We start from the raw sequence: 20,605 nt of genomic DNA, 5'->3' as shown, positions 1-20,605 counted from the left end.
ATACTCAGAGCGCGTACGCCGAGAAGTGCATAAGAAAATCCTCTCACAAAACAGCAAGAATAAAAATATTGTTTGCAATTGTGTACTTGAAAAAAAAAATTATATAGGAGAGGCCTATATAAAAATATAGCGTTGAGAAACAACAACAATACTATCGTATTATACACAGAGAGTGCGAGTGAGCGCGTATATTTGCATCACTGTTTGTACCACCATAATGTAACGTGAGAAGTATGAGCTGTGAGAGAGCGAGTGTATGCATACGAACAGCGCAGCCAAAGCAAAAGAGCTGAAGAGCACAGCAAAACAAATGCAAGGAAAAGAAAAATATATGGAAGTCCGTCGTTTTCGAACGACTTCGTTCACGACGAAAAAATTTTCAAATATACGTTGCTGGCGGTGAAATGATTCAGTTGTATTTCAGCGAGTGAGCGCGTTAGTTGTAAATAAATATTTACTTGTGTGAAAGCCGTGCTGGCAAACGAGCAACGACACAACAGAGTTATTTTTTATATTAAAAGAAAATTCAACAATCTCGATGTTGAGATTATATTTGCATTAAAAGCAATAAATTTATATGTTTCTGCCTGCATATAAACGTGTGTAATATTAAAATTTGCTGAAACTGCTATATTAATTTAAAAAACTAAAATATTTTGTAGTGAGTTGGTAACTCATGCAATAACTCAAAGAAAAAGTGAAGTTAATCGCCCAAGTAGAAGCATAAAAACAAAAATGTCGTGTATATAAGAGATACGCAAAGCAGGCGATAAGTGAAGAAGAAAAGAAAAAAAAGTACGTAAATAAAGCAGAAGCAAGTGATAAGCGTGAATCTGTACACAACTGAAGAAACAAACAAGAGCTTATAAACTCCACTGTGATAAGTGCGCCCAAAATTGAACTGTGACATTTTCTAAATAGAAACATAAAAACCAAGAATACATATCAAAATGGATACCAGCAATAGTGTTCGTGCGCAAATTAACGAAAACCACTTAAATGTTATAAATTACGCGCCACCCTCACCTGCCTCCTCGCTCAGTTCCGAATCCATGGATGTTGTCATAGCGCCAAACAGTCCTTGTTCGCCTGCAACCACACCGCGCTTGCATAGAGGCGGCCCTGACAGCAGCAGCAGCAGCAGCAGCTATGAACACTTCTGTACGCCAAAGAAATCGCTGGCGGATTCGCGTGTACTCGAGCGTATACGTGAAAAGCTTGGCACACCCAGCTCACTCTGTGAGATGCATGCGCTGCGCCCGGAACAAAGTCGCGAGGAGGAGACGGTAAAAGTGGTTAAAAATCGGTTCCTAATAAGCACACAATTGTGCTATCTATCACCAGCTGTTGCTGCACGCACACCCGCCTCCTATCGTCATCTAATCGATCTCAAGGCGTCTAGCCTCCGTTGTACCGATGTCTTCACGGAAACCGAATACATCTGCAAGATTATCAACGAGCCACATGATAAGGTGCAACGCGCCTACTATGACATCAAAACGGCAGGTGATATAGCGCGCAGCTCTTTGTATGGCCATACATTGATACGGGATATACACGAAATTGTGCCATTGGATGCCAATCGTTCGTATCTGATAATACCGCCACCAAAAGCGCACGAAGGTGCCGAAGGGGTTTATGAGGATCTGCATACGTACGTAAGGAATAAGCGGCGTTTGCATGAAAATGAGGCTAAGGCGCTGTTTCATCAAATCGCCGAGACTGTGAGTTTATGCCATCAGAAGGGCGTTATACTGCGTGATCTGAAACTTAAACGTTTCTTCTTCATTGACGAAGCGAGGTAAGCTAAATTTAATGCACTATTTTTTGTTTTTGGTAACAAGTTAAGGGACATACAATAGAATGCTCTATTTTCTTAACAAGTTAAGGTGGTTAAGAGTCAGGAGCCTAACAGACTAACCTAAGGTCCGTTCCGATCTAAACGGTGTTAGATCTCCGAAATAACAGCTCTTGGCCGGATATATTCCGGGTCGATTCCAGTAAGTAGAGCCGGCTGTTGTGGGAATTAGAGGTCCGTTTCCATGACAGTCGGTTCTATGTGATACGGAACGAACCCGTTTTATTAACGGACCAACCAAGCACTGTCAGCTCGGCAACATACTACGAAATTACTTTAGAAATATTATCTGCAACAACAACAGCTAACCTAAGGTGTTTGTGTGTCCTATCATAAAACTCGCGTTTCAAGTTATTGTTGAGGGGGAGATATAGTTTTGTTTAAATAAAAATAGTTCCCACAAATTATTTAATGATTTCAACTGAATTGTTATCTTAGGAAAAAGAAAAGCCTATTATCAGCAAAAAATACTTTCAAAGTCTGCGTAGTATTAAGCAGTCTTGCAAAAGAATGGTGGTTACCAAATTGTTGCCAAACCTTGATTTGCGTTTCTGTTCTTCTACTTAACACCTCTGCTCCTAACAAGACACCCTCCCACCATCCAATTACACCGCTCGTTTACGCTGTTTACTCTACACAAATTCTTGCGAAGGTATTGTAAAACATTGACTCTCGAGTCAACATGTGAGAGCGCTCAGCAACATCGCTATAGCGACGAAACGCTCTCACCGCAAAGCAGTACATTTAATCGTATTTTTTCGTTAACGAGTTAAAAACCTTCAGTTTCAGAAAAAATAGTAGTTAATAATTTGTAAGCCGCATTTATGCACCAACGTAACGAAAAGTTGAAATCGACACAAGTTAGCAGCGTAAAAACTCGTTATTGCCATTAATGCGAGCAAACTTGACTCGCGTTGGCCGCGCTAAACTTTGCCGAACGCTCACTTGTTGCTCCAAACGTGATTGCAATTGCCAGACCGAACGACTCACACGCGTACGCAATAACATTGAATATGTTACGTTGTTGGGTGAAGTGTGGTGGCGGAGGTGGTGGGCGCAGCGCTTGCGTTTAAAAGCCTCATTAAGCGGAGAGAGAGCGTGGGGCGCACACTCAACATGTGGTGCAATGCGTTGTCTGTCGGTATTGCAGCAACAGCAGCTTGGGGCGCTGCAATGCCTAGCGTTGAGTGTGGAGGCCATTTACCAGGCTGTTGCGAGTGTCTACGGTTAATCAATGTTCGTGTTGCTTTGGCGCGCACGTGTGATATGCGTATGCTACAAAAAGGAAAAAAAAAACTAAAAATCTAAAACTTGCGGAAAGCGCCGAAATTGCACAAGAATATAGCACAAAAAATGTATGCTTGTATGTGCTCGCTTTTATATTGAAAGCCAGTTTGCTTTGCTAGTCATGGCCGACAATCGAAAATGTTTCCAAACCCATCTGTCTGCTCATAATTGCCGCATTTATACATTTACATGTACACATACATACATACATATGTACATATATCGTAAGGTGTGCCCACAACAGCGCTGGGAGCGCGGCTACGCAATTGCTGTGTTACACACACACTCATATACGCGGCGACAAAAGTGAGCACATACAGTGTACAAGGTAAATTCATCTTAAAAAATTCATTCGTATATTGTTTTTTTTTTACTTGTACACGTAGTTTTATTGCCGACTGTATGTTGATATTTCTGTATTTTGTCATACTTGGGCGCCACACACTCTTTTAAAATGCCGCAATTATGATGAGAAATAGTAGTTGTTGAAATAATCAAAAGCGGGCCAAACACTTAAGCGAGAGCGCCATTTCGATAGAGCGCTGAAATGAGCATGAAGTGAGTAAAGTGCCTTGAGAGTATTTCGAAATTTTGCGTATTTGAAATTTATAAGGATTTTTGGGAAATTTTTAAAATACAAAATGTGGAAAAGCAGTGTTTTGAAAATATTTTTTTTCTTTTGTGAAGATAAGCTACATAGGTAATATTTGAAATTTTATTTCAATTTTTTTGACCAAATGGAAAATTTTTTAAGTACAAGATTTTGAAAAATATGGATTTAAAGTTGTTGTAATTAAAATTTTTGAAGCGAAAAATATTTTATTGAATATTTGAAATTTTTTTTGGTAATATGGAAAATTTTTGAAATACAAAATTAAAAAAAATTAAATAAGTGATTTTAATAATTTTTTTAATAGAAAAACGTGTTTCAAATGCTCTATATAGATATAGAAAATATTTGAAATTTTATTTGAAAAAATTATTTGGCTTAAGGAAAAAATTTTTTAGATAGAAAATGTTGAAAAAATTAAATAAGAGTTTTTATAAATAAAATTTATTACATATAGAAATATTAGAAATTTTATTTGAAAAATGTTTTTTGGTTATATGGAAAATTTTTTAATTGTTGAAAAATTACAATATTTTTTAATAACTTTTTTTTAAAGATCCATTTTATATATAGAAATATTTGATTTCTTTTTTTGGATATGCAAAATTTTTGAAATACAAAATGTTGAAAGAAATGGAATCAAAATACTTTTTCTTGTAGAAAAACATTTATTGAAACCTTTTTTGATTATATGGATTTTTTTTTGAAAATAAAATGTTGTAAAAATGTAATTAGAATAAATTTTTTTGTAGAAAAACATGTTTGAATTGTTTTTTGGTTACATTGAAAATTTTTGAAATACAAAATTTTCTAAAAATGGATTTAGAATACATTTTCTTTTAGAAAAACATTTTTAAAGATGCCTTTTTTTATAAAAATAATATTTGAAAATTTTTTGAAATAAAAATTTTTGAAAAAAATTTATTAAGAGATGAAAAAAAATATTTTGTAGCAATAGAATTTCATCAAATATGCAATAAGTAGATAATATTATCTATACCTATACCTATATTATTTTCACTATTAATGCGTAATTTCATCAAATTGCGAAATACGAAGATAAACAATTAACAAGTTTGTCGAAATTCGTCACTTTCCGAAGTGCTCACATGACGCCCTTGTGTAAAAGTGTATCACTAGTGCTTAAATAATAATATAATATTATCAATTATATATTTATTAGCTCTAAAAATGAATATCGCAACGTTTCCTGCTTAATTATATGTTATATTGTAGATTTTGGAAAAAATTTCAAAACTCATTCTTTGAAATCACATCGTACTTTACGCGCAAAAGCACATTCTTTGAAATCGCATCGTACTTTACTCGCAAAAATTTCAAAACTCATTCTTTGAAATCACAATCCAACGACTTCCACAAAAACTTCGTGTAGAGCGAGCGCATTCACTGTTATGCCATAAATGTTGCCACAGCTTATCCGGTAATTGAAAGAGCCACCCGCCAATTTACACAACGGCGAGTACAAGCATTGCCTACCTAGCCTAGCCATTGGGCAAAGAGCCATCAAACCGGTCAAAAGTAGACAAGACTTCACCGACAGCTTTTGGCCAGACATTGCAATGCTCATTTGGAGGGGTTGAGACAACATACAAAGCAACTCTTTGCCTCTTTTGCAGCCACTTTTGACTGCTCAGCGCTCTGTTGACGCTCTCTGTAATTTCATGAATTGGTTAAACCAAATACATTACAAGTTTAACGTTCATATTTAATTGTTGTTGTTTTCGTTGATTTAATATTGCAATGTCTCGGGAAAATCAATTTAATCGCTACAATTTTACAATTTCGAATTTACAACAACAATATATTGCAATACATTTTTTTTACAACAAATAATTTTTTTTACAACAAAATTTTTTTTACAACAAATTTGTTTTTGCAACAAAATTTTTTTTACAACAAATTTGTTTTTGCAACAAAATTTTTTTTTCAACAAATACATGTTTTTTTACAACAAATATATTTTTTTACAACAAATTTTTTTTACAACAAATATTTTTTTTACAACAAATATTTTTTTTACAACAAATATTTTTTTCTACAAAATTTTTTTTTTTACAATAAATGTTGCCACATCTACACAAAAACTGCCCTCAAATCAAATATGCCAAAGCTTTTCGGAAAAAACGCCGCAAAAACGTAACAAAAAATGTTGCCAACATTACAGCAACAATGTGCCTTGGCATGCCACGCTACTTGTTTGGCCACAAATCATTGTTGCCATGCCGCCATGTCATGTTTAAGCAACATGCTGACGTTGCCGCTGCCTGTGCTATTGCGACAAGAATTTTTGCGCTTGCCCGAGTGCCGCAATTCTTGTTCTAGTTATTAACGTTGTTGTACACAAGTAGTTGTTTGCTTTTTATTGCTGCTGTCTAACACCAATAACGCAATCAGTTTGTCTTGTTGCCAACGATTTCATATTTTTGCTTTACTATTTTTAACGTTTTGCGCTCGTACATGAGCTTGTATGTATGTATGTGTGTAGTGGTAATATTTTTGTTATTTTGCTGTTGCAATTATTTTTTTATTTTGTATGTTTTAATATTGTTTTTGTTTTTATTTTTGCTTTTTTATTTTTTCTCATTTTTTTATTTTGTTTTTCCTTCTTTTTTCTCTTGCTGGTTTCGTACTTTTGGTGCCATTGCCATTGCAATTTGTAAATTGCCAGCGTTTTCCGCTCTTCTGCACGCTGTTGCTACACACACTCAACTAAGCGTATATATGTATGTATGTATGTGCTTAAATGTGTATGTGTGTGTGTTGCTGCCGCTATTGGCGTTTTGTGTGGCTGCCACTGTCAGTGCTGGCAGCAAAACAAGCGCTAGCAGTGATGACCATCATCGTTGCCATTGCGCATTTGCGCTTTTTGTTGCTATTGCTATTGTTGTTGTTGTTGCGGTTGCCGTCATGTGGCAATAAGCGCAAACGCAACAGTTGCTACTATTTGTTGTTTATGTTGTTGCCTTAGCTTTATTCTTAGCTCATGCGCTGGCTTTGTTTGTTTTTGTTTTAATTGTTGTTGTTTTATTTCTTCTTCTTTTATTTTTGTTGTTTTTTCGTGTTTTAGTTTTTGTTGTTTTATTTTTTTGTTGTTTTTCTTGTTTAAGTTTTTGTTGTTTTCTCGTTTTTTTGTTATATTTTTTGTTGTTTTTTGCTTTTTTCTTCATCCGAGTTTTGTTTGGCGGTGACGTAGGCGTTATTGAGGTCATTAGAGCTGTGGCAACAGTAGCGAGCAGAACAACGTTGTTAGAGCCGTTTGACAAAAACTGCGGCGAATGAATAAATTATTGTCTCAATGTTCGCCCTCCTCATTGAAATGAGTCTAAAATTAGCGTTTCTTTTTCCATTTAAGTGGCATAAATTGCTAATTCATTTTGCAATCGCCAGTGCTCTTGTTCTTGCAGCAGTCAATTTGCAGTGTTATTGTATAACAGTAGTTTAAAATAAGGTTGTTGGTGACTCAGCAGTAATAATTGCAACATGCTTTCAAATGTAAAGAATTATAATCCCGTATTAAAGGAAAAAATTAATTGCGTTGCATACCTCAAGGCGTGCAGACTTTCATCTTAAGTCTCTCCGTGTTTGAAATATCGATCTGAAACTTTGCACACATTATTGTCTCCTTAAGAAGCTGCTCATTTGTCGAAAACGCCAATATCGCACCACTATAGCATATAGCTGTCATACAAACTGAACAATCAATATTATGTACTCGTATGGAAAACTTTTTTATTTGTTGAGATATCTTCACGAAATTCGGCATGATTTATTTTCCAAGGCAAAGCTATAATCTCTGAAGAAATTGTTCAGTTCGGACTTCTATAGCATATAGCTGCCATACAAACTGAACGTTCAAAATTATATCCTTGTATGGAAAGCTTTTTTATTTGGCACGGTAGCTACACGAAATTGGGTACGGATTATTTTCCAAGGCAAAGCTATAATCTCTGAAGAAATTGTTCAGTTCGGACTACTATAGCATATAGCTGCCATACAAACTGAACGGTCAAAATTATGTACTTGTATGGAAAAATTTTAATTTGAAGAGATATCTTCACGACATTTGGTACAGATTATTTTTAAAAGCAATGTTATAATCTCCAAAGAAATTGTTCAAATCGGACTACTATAGCATATAGCTGCCATACAAACTGAACGTTCAAAATTATATCCTTGTATGGAAAAAATTTAATTTGAAGAGATATCTTCACGACATTTGGTACAGATTATTTATAAAGACAAAGTTATAGCTTAGTTTACATTTTTTTTCTTGTTTTCTTTAATATTTCAAGCACGCTTCAATAACCAGCAGCTGTCATACAACTACTTCATTTATTATTGATAAAGCTTGTTATTGCACAAATTTATTCTTGGTTAGCACATTGCGATTTAAAAGCATGCCATCCTCTTGATAATCAGCATAATTTGCAACATTTGACAAGCCTGTCCTACAAACTGTCAGCCCACATGCAACATTTTCCTTCACTAAGTACATATTTTTTTACTACTTTTACTCCCTTCCTATTATAATTAGTTACTGCACAATATTTAAATGCAAATTATAGCTGCTGCTGCACTGCATTTTCATGCTTCATTAGCGCTGCCTAATCCAGTGCCACCACTCGAAGATATGCCTAAGCTGTAAAGCAACACAAAGCCACACTTATTCTTAGCTGCAGCACAATAAAAATGCACTCTGTCATTGTCACTTGTCAGACAATTGCGGCATGACATGCAATTTGCGAATATTTTGCACCACAATCCGTTTAGCGCTTTGTTGCCAACTCACCACACTGCAATTGTCTCCATACATAGGTGCATACATACATATATACAAGTACATGGCAAGTAATAGTGCGCCGTTGTACGCGTTTGCTTTAATCCGCAAGGGTAATATTACAAAGACAAAAGTTATATACGCCAGCATGCATTTGGCAACTTTTGTCCTGCCACCTTTGTTCAACAGTTACAACGCAGTCACGCAAGCCAAAAAGTAGTCAACAACTCAAACGAAGGGTTGAATTTTTCTCTCATTTCCATGCCTTGTTGCCAACCAATTGTTATGCTTAGACAAACACACGCAAGAATTTACATATCTGCGTCGTGTTTTTTGCAACACAACGTTACAGTTTTCTTTACAGTTATAATTTTTTTTTACCTTTATATTGCTTTTATTTGCTGCTAATGCACATACCTTTGTGTTTAGCTTAGTTTTTCCGCTTTTGTCTTCCATAAAGTATCCTTTATCAGCTGTTCTTGGCTGCTTTCGCTTTTGTGTTGCGCACTGCTTGTTGGCTTTTCATTTACCACTTTCATTTTCCCATTGCTTTTATTATGCAAATCAAGCATTTTCTTTAAAATCGCCTTTCTTTAGTGCCACCTTTTGCGCACAACAATGAAACCGGCTATTGCGTGTTTGCCTTATCGAACTTGTTGTCGGCCTCAAGCGGCGTGTTTGAGGCTTGCGAAAGTGATTATATCTGGTTTTTGACGATCGTCGCAAGTGATTAGTAATATATGCCTAGGGTTTTGCATAATATATGAAGGAAGTCGACAGCTATTCGCGAATTTGTTTCACAATATCGTTTAATCAATTTTTATAGTTTTGCTTCTAAATTATTTTTTCAAATATTATTTTTTATTTTGTTTTTTTTTTTTATTTTTTATATTTCTAATTAATTTGTTCAAAGAATTTTTCAATATTAATTTTTATTATTTTAATCAATTTATTTAATTTTGCTTCTAAATTAATTATATTGCACATTTTTTAGTATTTTCTAAATGTAATTTTTGTTTTTTATTTTTTAATATTTTCTAAATGTAATTTTTTTATTTTTTAATATTTTATATATTTTTAAATTTTTTTTTAAAGATTTTTCAAAATTTTTTTAATATTTTATGTTATCATTTTTTAATTTATTTCTATTTATTCTTTTGTTTTCATTCCATTTTAGTTATTTTTATTTATTTTTTATTTTTTTAATATTTTATTTTATCTATTTTTAATTTATTTTTATTTATTCTTTTATTTTTATTTCATTTTAGTTATTTTTATTTTTTTTATTTTTTTTTTAATATTTTATTTTATCTATTTTTAATTTATTTTTCTTTGTTCTTTTATTTTTATTTCATTTTAGTTTTTTTTATATTATTTTTTGATATTTTCTAAACTATTTTTTTGAGATTTTTTTTAAATTTTAGTTTTTAATATTTATACTTTTTAATATTTATACTTTTTCATTCGTATTGCTATATTATTTATATTATTTATATATTATTATTTTTTATATTCCTTAGGCTCTTCTAGAAATCCATATACAATATATTCTTATTTATTTTTTATTTATAGAATAGTTTATTATAGTTTTGCTTCTAACTTAATTTTATTTATTTATTATTTGTTTTTAACTTTTAATATTTTATATTATTTTTTAAAATTTCTTAAATTTAATTTTTTTAATATAAAAAGATATATATTATTATTTTATATTATATAAAATTATATAATAAAATATAATATATATATAATAAATAATATAAATATATTTTTTATATTATTAAGGTTTTTTTTTAATTTTTTTATATCTAATTTTTCATTTTATTTAAAAAATTATTACAAAATATTTATTTTACTTTTTTCAATATTTTATTTTGGTTTTTAATTTTATTATTTTTAATATTTTTTATGCCAATGGGTTTAAATAATATACGCTAGAAACAGGCAGGTTGTTATTCCAAAAATCACTGCACAATATCTTCTTATTTATATTATAATTTATTATAGTTTTGTATAATTAGTTCTCTTTTAAATAAATAAATAAATTATAGGTAGTTTTGCTTCTAATTTTATTTTGTTTTTAAATTTTTTATTTTTATTTATTTTTTCATTTTATTTTATAAAATTTTTATGTTATTTTATTTATTTTTTTTTTTTAACTTTAATTTACGTTATTTCTTTTTAATTTTTAACTTAATTTTAATTCATTTTTTTTATATTATTTATTAATTTTTTATTTTTTAATATGTATATTTTTTTTACATTTTATTTTTTTTATTTTTTTTTGCGTTTCAATATTTATTAATATTTTTTTTTAGTATTTTTAAATATTTTTATTTTTTATTCTATTTATTTTTATTTATGTTATTTTTTTTATATAATTTTTAAGTTTATTTATATTATTTTTTTAAATTATTCCATTTTAGATTTTTTTCAGTAAACTTGAATCATAATAAGTTCACATTCTTACATTCATATCTACGTCCATATATACATGTATGTATGTACGTACATACATACATATGTGCATAAAATTTTAGCGTTTCTAATTTCAAGTTCATTTTTATTAGCACATTCGTCATCGCCTTTGTCTCATTGTCGACATTCAATTTTTAGCTCTCATAGGCACACACAAACAACCATACATAAAAACATACACATATATGTACATACATACATGTGTACATATACATAATTGCGTGTCTATGACAATTTTCATTACCTGCAAGGTTCATTTTCTAAATTTATGCGCTTTACTAAGTTATTTTCACAATATTCTTTAATTATTTCTTTCCGTGTACCGCAAATTAGCTGTGTAAGGTGGCACAACTGTAAATTTCTACATTTTCTCATGCCGTTTCCACATTAAATTCGTATACAAATTATGATTTCTCTCACTTGCGCGCTTTGTATTGAAAATGTTCGTAGCCCAACAACTACAATATGCAATTGACCCTGACTCTGATCTACAAATTGTAGTCTCATCGCTACATCTGTGTGCTTTTCTTGAATTTAAATCCCACAAAAATTGCTTAAACATGCAATGGCAGCAACAATTTAACGCAACTTTGGGCAAGTGCGTTGAAGAAGTCCTTCAAATTTGTATTTATTTATTGTATATTATTTTACATTGGCGCTTTACGCGGGCCAAGCGCTATAAAAACGCTACAGTATAATCAAAGGAAAAAAAAAAAAAAAAAATTAAAAAAAAAAATTAAAAAAAAAAAAAAAAATAAAAAAAAAAAAAATTAAAAAAAAAAAATAAAATTAAAAAAAAAATTAAAAAAAAAAAAATTAAAAAAAAAATAAAAAAAAAAAAATTAAAAAAATACATATTGCTTTTTGGCGCGCTCTACACGTGTCTCTTACAACACCGCCAGACAACAAAGTGTGTAGTCGTGCCTCCACATGATTACTCATATCTTATTTGAAAAAACCAAAAAAGTTATTGCATTGCAAACATTAACAAAATAATGTGTAATATGCGCGCGCTCGCTCATTTTTTTTTTTTTTTCTTCTGTAACCACTGCCTCTCTTCAACGCATTGCCGCGAGGTCAGTTGGTGAAGATCACTAAGCGCGCTGGCAGGCCGCGCTCTCGCGTTCGCTTATGTTTTTCTGTTGTCTTTTAGCTGCTCATATGCGCGTATGTGTATTTGTTGTAAAATTTATTGCATTACCCCCACTTGTTGTAGTGCTGTGACTATTACAGTTGCTAGTTATAGTGGTAATATCAGGGTCAGCGCGAGGTTTTTCGTTATTCGATTTCTCAGTGCTTCTTTCATGTGCTCGTACACATATGCCACACACATATACATATGTATGTATGTATGTATATTTGTAAATTTATTTATATTACAATACATACAATTTGGCGTGCTTCCTTTTGGCGCTGGTTTCTTGCTTTTGCCTGTGCCATACCAAGCCCATTCTCGCGCTCGCCTCTTGTGCGCTCACCTGCCATTTATTTCTTAACTGTGCTAGTGCTCTATTATGCTATTAATGACATTTAGTTGAAGTTTACTGTCTGTAAGTCTCTGCCGCCGCGCCCGCTTGTGGCTCACCAAGCAAGCTGTACGCGCTTTCAGGTCAATGGGTCACTGCAGTTTCGTTTTACTTTTTTCCCACGCGCGCTAGTTTAGCCAAAGTCAGTTTGGGCCAACGCCTACTTCATATCATTTGTGTATACAAATTAATTCCGATTTGATTTTTTTGTTAGCAGCGCTGTGCTACAGTTACGTGTGCTGCTGCCGCGGCTCATTAATTTACGTCATATTAACACTTAGCGCTGTGGATTGGCTCATTTCAATCAAGATTGATTTGCTTTTGCTCAATGTCAGCTGCGGCTACATACAAACATATTGACGCGCTGGACAACTACATGTACATACATATGTACATATTGATCAACCACATACATACACTTAAATTTTTGAAGCGCTTGCGTACCGGATGACGCGCGTTTGCACAACATCGTGAGCTCACTCATTACTGCGTTGTTTTGACTCAATCAATCGTCGTCATTTTTGTTGCAATTATTTCACAGTCTCAATCACATGCATACTATGTTTTGCGGACGGGACAAAGAGCGATCGTGGCATTAAGCGTTCAGCCACCGACGTCACCCACTTCTATTTGCTGCGCGCATGAAGCCAAACCCTTCACACATCGTACGGCTATTCGAAATGTTTGCTTGCTTCATTGATTATTTGACTTTTGACGATCAGTTGATCTGTTGAAAGATCAGCGCACGCAATAATGGCGCGCTGTTGCTCCATAGCTGCTGCTGAGCGCACTCGTTTGCTGCCAGCCGCAGAGGCCTACAGCTTGCAGGCTCTTTTGCTGCTGGTTGTTGGCTCCACATTGCGCTCTCAACTTTGTATTGAATAATTGATTTTAATTTGTTTTCATTTTTAATTCGTTTACTTGACGCTTGTCGTTGTTGTTGTTGTTGTTGCGGCTTACTCAATTACATTTGAACGCCGCGTGCGCTGCCGGCCGACATTGAATTATGTATTCAACGCTTTCAAAAGTGTACAATTGCACAAAGCACATTTCGATTATTTATTGTTGGGTCAGCAATTTTGCTGTTGCATTATAGTGGGAAATTTCGTGTCGAAAGTCATACATACAGACATATGGGGTAGTCGAAAAAGTCTTTTCGTATTTTTAAACAAACTTCAACTAATTTTTTTTATATTTATACTAATAAATAAAACACTATATGGTATGACACAATGACAACTATTGACAAAATACGAAAAGACTTTTTCGACTAACCAATACGGCCGGTTTTAGTTGAACAACATTAATTTTAGTCATCATTAGTCAACCAATTACTTGTGAACACAACATTAATTTCTGCTTTTCTTGCTCTCATTTTAGAACGAAAATCCAGTATGAATCGTTGGAGGGCTCTATGATACTCAACGATCCCGCGGATGACACATTGAGCGACAAGATTGGCTGCCCGCTCTACACTGCACCCGAACTGCTCTGCCCGAACCCCACGTATCAAGGCAAGCCTGCCGATATGTGGTCGCTGGGCGTTATACTGTATACAATGCTTGTTGGCCAATATCCGTTCTATGAGCGACCCAACTGCAATCTGATTACGATCATACGGCATGGTCAGGTGCAAATACCCTCCTGTTTACCGCGTCCGGTGCGTTGGCTGCTTTTGTTGCTGCTTTGTAAGGACTACAAGGAACGTCTGCATGCCGATGAGGTATTCTTAACGCCGTGGCTGAAGCAACAGCGGCCACACGATTACGTTTACCTCTCGGTTCATACGAATTTGGATGATTTGAAAATGGAAAGTGATGATGATGACACCGATGTGTTGGAACAAACACCTTCACGTGTGGAGGGGGGAGCACAGCAAATGCATTACACTAAAGACTGCCAAGTGGACAACAATAGTCATAATATTGCTGCCGCACACCACTTTGTTACTGAAGAAGACTGTGAAGAAGACGAAGACGAAGACGCTGACGACTGTGATATTAGCAATACGGAGCCGCTTAACTATTCGCGTACGCACACAACTGCCACCGGCAATAGCCAGCAGCATGCAATTGTTGTGGATGATGACGTCGAAATGAGCTGATTACACATGCGTGTGTATTATATATATATGACGTTGACGATATAGCAACAGCGGCAATTGCAGCGTTGGTGGTCGGAAAGTCATCTACTACGTGGACATTGTGGTGGTCGGTGCGGTAGCTGGTTATCTAAGCGCAGGCGCTGTATGATTACGCCATCCTACAACTCCTCCTCCATCACAGCAACAATTACACACACACACACACATGCAGGCATAAACATACTTTCACATCATGCTGTTTGTTGTTGTCGTCGTTTGTCATCACACAATGCTTATTTGTCAACGTTGTTGTTTGGTGCACTGCAAGCAGCAAGCAGCCAGTTATTTGCCGGCGCTAAGGCAAACAACTCAACTGTCGCCGGCAAACAACTCAACGGGCCGCCGCATCAGCGTTGGCAACATACACGCACGCGCGCGGCCAACATGGACTTAACGAAGTTTGGCAGACACACCATGGCGCTGGCTGGGCCTCTTCTGGTAGCAGGCGTTCAAGCTTCTACTTTGGCAGTGCTTACTGTAGACAACGTTGATAATGTTTATTATTGTTCCTCACGTCACCACCCGCCTTCCATTTTTTTTTTATAAATTAAATACTTAGTATTTTTTCATTGAAAGTGATTTATGTAAATATTTAAACAAAAAGTAACTCTAAACTGCCTTTATAATGTATTGTAGTTGCAGTGAATTTACTGAAGCACTCGAATTCTTGATTGTTGTTGAGTTTTTACTTTGCTCCTAAACCGAAATGTACAATTATTCTAGCATATTATGTAAGTGTGAGAAAAATTATTTTGCAAAAATGCAACACTGTGCTATATTGGTTAATTTGTAGCCTTATACTTTCTGCGCTAAAACGTAAAATAGCCACTGAATTTTTTAATTATGTTGTTTAAGCATTTGTTTTGATTTGTATGCGTTGTTTTATAAAGAAAATATTGAAACAAAAACACAAAAAATTCAAAAAAAAAGAAAAGAAATTGAAAAATTTACCGACAAAGCAGCAACAAAAGCCATAAATTGAAATTCAAAAATTAAGAAATAAAAGGTTTGAATTTGATCTCAGGCGGATTTTAAATATATGCATTTTTATTTTCAATTAGATAACTAGTGTTATCGTATGAACTAGTATTAATATATATATAAGAATGGTTTGATATTAAACTTGGTTAGTTGATTCACACAGAAGATCGTTTGCTGATAGCACTTTCCACAGCTTTTGTCAGAAACTGTACATTGTGGCAAAAAAAGCAACCGGGAATTGTAATTAAATTCCCCGGTTAAATGATATTTAAAAAAATGTTTTTTGCTAAGTTCTACGACTGTCCTTAATTACTATGCTAAATATGAGCGCGATCTGTCTTGAGATCGATTTGTTTACAGCAGCTGCTTAAGTCGGTACACCTCAGTAGTGTGTTCCGATTTTTACAACGGGTAAAAATATCGTCTCAAATTATGTATTTCTAACCAAATTTCGAGTGTCTACGAGTCGTGGAATGCCTTCAGAAGACGCTTCAGAGATCGTTGAAGACATGCCTCGTTCTGGACGACCTTCGCCATCTGTAACTGATGAAAATATTGGAAAAGCGAGGGATATGGTGCTTGAAAATCGTGAGGCAAGTGTTAGAGAGTTGGCAAAAGAGCTCGACATCTCTCGGGAGTCCGTTCGCATGTTTTTTGTATATAATTTGGATATGAAATGTGTTCTTGCTCGATTTGTCCCGATAAAAGTGAATTTTTTCAGAAAGAGTGTCAGGTATTTTTGGACATGTTAATCGTGCAAGAAGTTCTTTCGCAATATTGAGGCATTTGCGTGCGAACATCCGTCGAAAACGCCCAGAATTGAGGAAGAACAATTCATAGAATTTACAGGATGATAATGCATCATTGCATCGAGCCTCGATTGTGACCGAATTTAAAGTCAAAATGCAATGTATACCATCGATCAACTACTGTATTCACTACGTTTGGCTCCGCGTGATATTTTCTTGTTCCACAAAATGAAATTGCCGCTCCGTGAAACTCGTTTTCAGTCGATCGAAGAGATATACAAAATTCGCTGAAGGAGCTGAAGACCATCCCAAGGAATATAAAAATCGTTGACATAAGTGTGTTACATCTATAAATATTGATGAATAATTAAATATTTTGCGTTTTATTTACAATTTCCGGGCACTTTTTGTCACAAAGTACATTTCTCGCATTCTTGACAGTAATTATCTTAAATGGGTCAGGTTCTGAGGCTACAAAAAGCGCCATATAATAAGGGAATCGTATTAATTCGAAAATCTAGCTGGTAAGTGGAAATCAACACAGTACAGTAATCGACAAAACTTCAGAATTCTGGCTGTGAGTTATAAAGTGTGTATAAAAATATAATATAGGAAGTATATGTATATAGAAAACGCTTGGTACCAAATATTTATTCAAATTGAACGATGAGTGTGGTAACCATCCGGGCTCTTCAAAAAAAATCAATATAAATATGGGAATTCATATGCGATATAGTAATAATGATTAATTAAATAGAGTTTCTCTTGAAGGACATGACAAAAAATTAAAATCAATTGAATTTAAATACATACATACATATGTACATATATCGGAGTGTAAAAAAATACAATTCACATTGAGAGCATTTCAGAATAGTCACATTATTAGGAAAAATGTGTGTTTAATTTGAAAACCTTGCAATTGTATATTGAATTTCGCACAGTAATTTCACAATTCGCTAGCGCGAAGCAATAAGCTGCCGTAACGGACGGTGTTCGTGCGCGCTAACACTCGCTCACTAATAGCAAATGTCTTGGCAGAGTGGCTGTGAAGGGCGCAAGCTGTTGGCTACGTTGAAGCCGAGTAAGCGTAAAGTATAATTCCATAAGCGCTTTTTGATGATTTAATGCTATTCGGCAGAGGGAACTAGATAAGAAGCACAACTACTATAATGAAAAATGTAAAAAAAAAATAAAATAAGAACCTTTTTTCATATTTCGATGAGTTGGACCTTTGAAAATATAATATTAAAATTTTATATCGTTATCTCAAATAGTTCTTGAGTTACAGTCTTCTAAAGTGTAGCAGCTCAGTTTAGTCCACTTTATCGGTTTATCTTCTAACGGGGTTTTCTCAAAACTGCATGTTATCATTAAATCATAAAATCGTTAATAAATAAATCAAGCAACTCATATACATATGTACGTATGTACATATATATAAATAAAAAGAATAATCTCGCCGGCTTGAGAGTGGCAATTTCCTTACATTACAAACGCCTAATCAAAGTTCGCCATAAATTGTTCTACGAGCACAGCAAGTAGTCTTAATACAGCCTACCAGCACGACTTTGGTCAAGGGGGCAACCGGCAGTCAGTCTAGCGATTTCTGCTAGTTAAAGTAGTCACGTTCGCAACGATTTTTGCGAGTTGTTAAAAGCTTTGTTGCCACTGTGTTTATGAGCAGCGTGGCAGCGGTAAAGGGGGTTAAGCCGAATGAGCTCTTCGCATAATGTGCGCATGAGCTTGTGCGCAAATGAGCGCGTGAGCGTATCACAAGTTGTGCTTTTTTTGTTGATTTTATTCATTTAGTACTGCAGTAAAATGATAAAGTCAAACTCACACATACATCCATATATACAATCACGCATGCATACATACACTGATACATAAATACATATTTACGTACTCGAATTCCAACTCTATATAAATAAGCTCATTTGTGTTTGTTTGTGTTTAAGTGTGGAAAACATTTCGCAACTTGACTTTGAAAATATAATTTACAACAAAGCGAATGACTGTACAAGGGCCCAAGTGTGTAATATGTATGTACATACATATGTATGTTTTAGGCATAGTAAAATATTTAAAGGGCAAGCGGTACTTGTAGGAAATTCACAAAGCAATAAATTATTAAAGTAAAAAAATAAAAATAAAACAATGTTAATCAAAAATTATTTGAAATGAATAATAATTAATATAGCAGTTCATGATTGAAAATCACAAAAATAATTAAAAATTTTAATTATAAAATAACATTAAAAAATTTTAATAATTAAAAAAAAGTCATTAAAATAAAAAAAAAAAAAAAATAAAATTAAAAAAAAAATTAATTTAAAAAAAAAATTAAATTAAAAAAAAAAATTAAATTAAAAAAAAAATAAAATTAAAAAAAAAATTAAATTAAAAATAATGACCAATTTTAAAAATTTTAAATAAACATTTATAGGCATAGTAAAATATTTAAAGGGCAAGCAGTACTACTACTAAAGTAGAAAATTCACAAAACATTAAATTAATAAGGTATAAAACTAAACAAACAAAAATGTTAATCACAAAATATTTAAATTGAATAATAATTAATATAGCATCATTTATCAGTTCATGATTGCAAATCACAAAAAAAAATTTAAAATAATCACAAATTTAAAAAAAAAATTATAATTAAAAAAATAAGATTAAAAATTAGAAGAGAAAAGGAGAAAAATTAATATAAAATTTAATATTAAAAGATAACGAAATATTTTATTAAAAAATAAAAATAATTACGAATTTTAAAAATTAAAAATTTTAATTACAATCAAAAGTTAAAAACAGTGAAATGAAAATTAAAAATTAATTAAAGATTTTAATAACTAAAAAATTTTAAAAATTAAAAAAAAATTATTTATAATTAAAAACATAAAATTAAAAAAATTTAATTGTAATTAAAATAAAATTTTAAAAAATAATGAAATATTTTAATAATTAAAAAAAATAAAAATAATTAAAAAATTTTAAAATTAAAAAAACTTAATTTTAGTCAAAAGTTACAAAAAAAAATGAAATTAAAATTAAAAAATAATAAAAAATTTTAAAATTAAAAAAAAAATATTGTTAAAAATTTTTTATTATTTTTTAATTTTAATTTCCAAAATTTTTTATTATTTTTTAATCTTAATTTCCATTTTTTTGTAACTTTTGACCGAAATTAAGTTTATTTAATTATTAAAACTAAAAAATAATAAAAAAATTAAAATTAAAAAATAAGAAAAAATTTTAATAACAAAAAACATTAAGTTTGTTATTAAAATTTTTTATTATTTTTTAATTTCATTTTCAAAAAACATTAATTTTGTTATTAAAATTTTTTATTATTTTTTAATTTTAATTTCAATTTTTTTGTAACTTTTGATCGAAATTAAGTTTTTTTAATTTATAAATTTTTTAATTATTTTCATTTTTTTTAAATTATTTTTTAATTATTGAAATATTTTATTATTTTTTTAATTTTTTTTAATTACAATAACATTTTTTTAATTTTATGTTTTTAATTATAATTAATTTTATTTTAATTAAAATTTTTTTTAAATTTTTTTATTTATTAAAATATTTAATTATTTTTTAATTTTAAAAATTATACAAAATTAATTCAATCAAAAGTAAAAGAAAAATGAAATTAAGAAAGAAAATTAAAAAATAACATTAAAAAGGAAAAAAGTTAAATTAAAGATTAATGAAAAATTTTAATAAGTAAAAAAATTAAAATTAATGAAGCTTAAAGAAATGAAAATGAAAAATTTTATCATAAATAAAAATTAAAAAAAAAATTAAAAACTAAAGAAATTAAGTCAAAATAATTAAAAATTATAAAAGTTAAAAAATTTAATCATGAATAAAAATTAAAAAAAAATTTTTTAAATAAAAATTAAAAAGATCAAAATAAAAAAAAATTAAAAAATTAAAAAATAATTTAAAAATAATTGAGAATAAAAAAGATTAACAAAGAAAACTTTATATGCATGTCTAAATATGTATGTACATATATTCTGCGGTCTTCTAAGTAAAATTCGTCGAAAGTTGCCTTCAATAAAAAAACTGCTTTACAATTTCGCAACTTTTTTTCACCTCATAAATTAACCTTGATTTACATTATCAGTTCACTCGTCTAATTTGAAGAAATTCACCTGCTTTTC

The 20,605-nt window shown here is 31.8% G+C and overlaps 1 protein-coding gene across 1 annotated transcript; it reads left to right on the top strand.

Moving 5' to 3' along the window:
* The first annotated feature begins 405 nt into the window (after positions 1-405).
* Positions 406-15,736, top strand: LOC126761363 (tribbles). Its single transcript, XM_050477461.1, has 2 exons — positions 406-1,801; positions 13,938-15,736. The coding sequence occupies exons 1-2, from the start codon at positions 951-953 to the stop codon at positions 14,659-14,661; spliced, it is 1,575 nt and encodes a 524-aa protein (XP_050333418.1). The 5' UTR covers positions 406-950; the 3' UTR covers positions 14,662-15,736.
* Positions 15,737-20,605: the final 4,869 nt, after the last annotated feature.

This window comes from Bactrocera neohumeralis, chromosome 6 (assembly GCF_024586455.1).
Source record: "Bactrocera neohumeralis isolate Rockhampton chromosome 6, APGP_CSIRO_Bneo_wtdbg2-racon-allhic-juicebox.fasta_v2, whole genome shotgun sequence".
Taxonomy (NCBI): Eukaryota; Metazoa; Arthropoda; class Insecta; order Diptera; family Tephritidae; genus Bactrocera; species Bactrocera neohumeralis.
The sequence above is the reverse complement of the archived record's forward strand: the minus strand, read 5'-3'. Positions and strand labels throughout refer to the sequence as shown.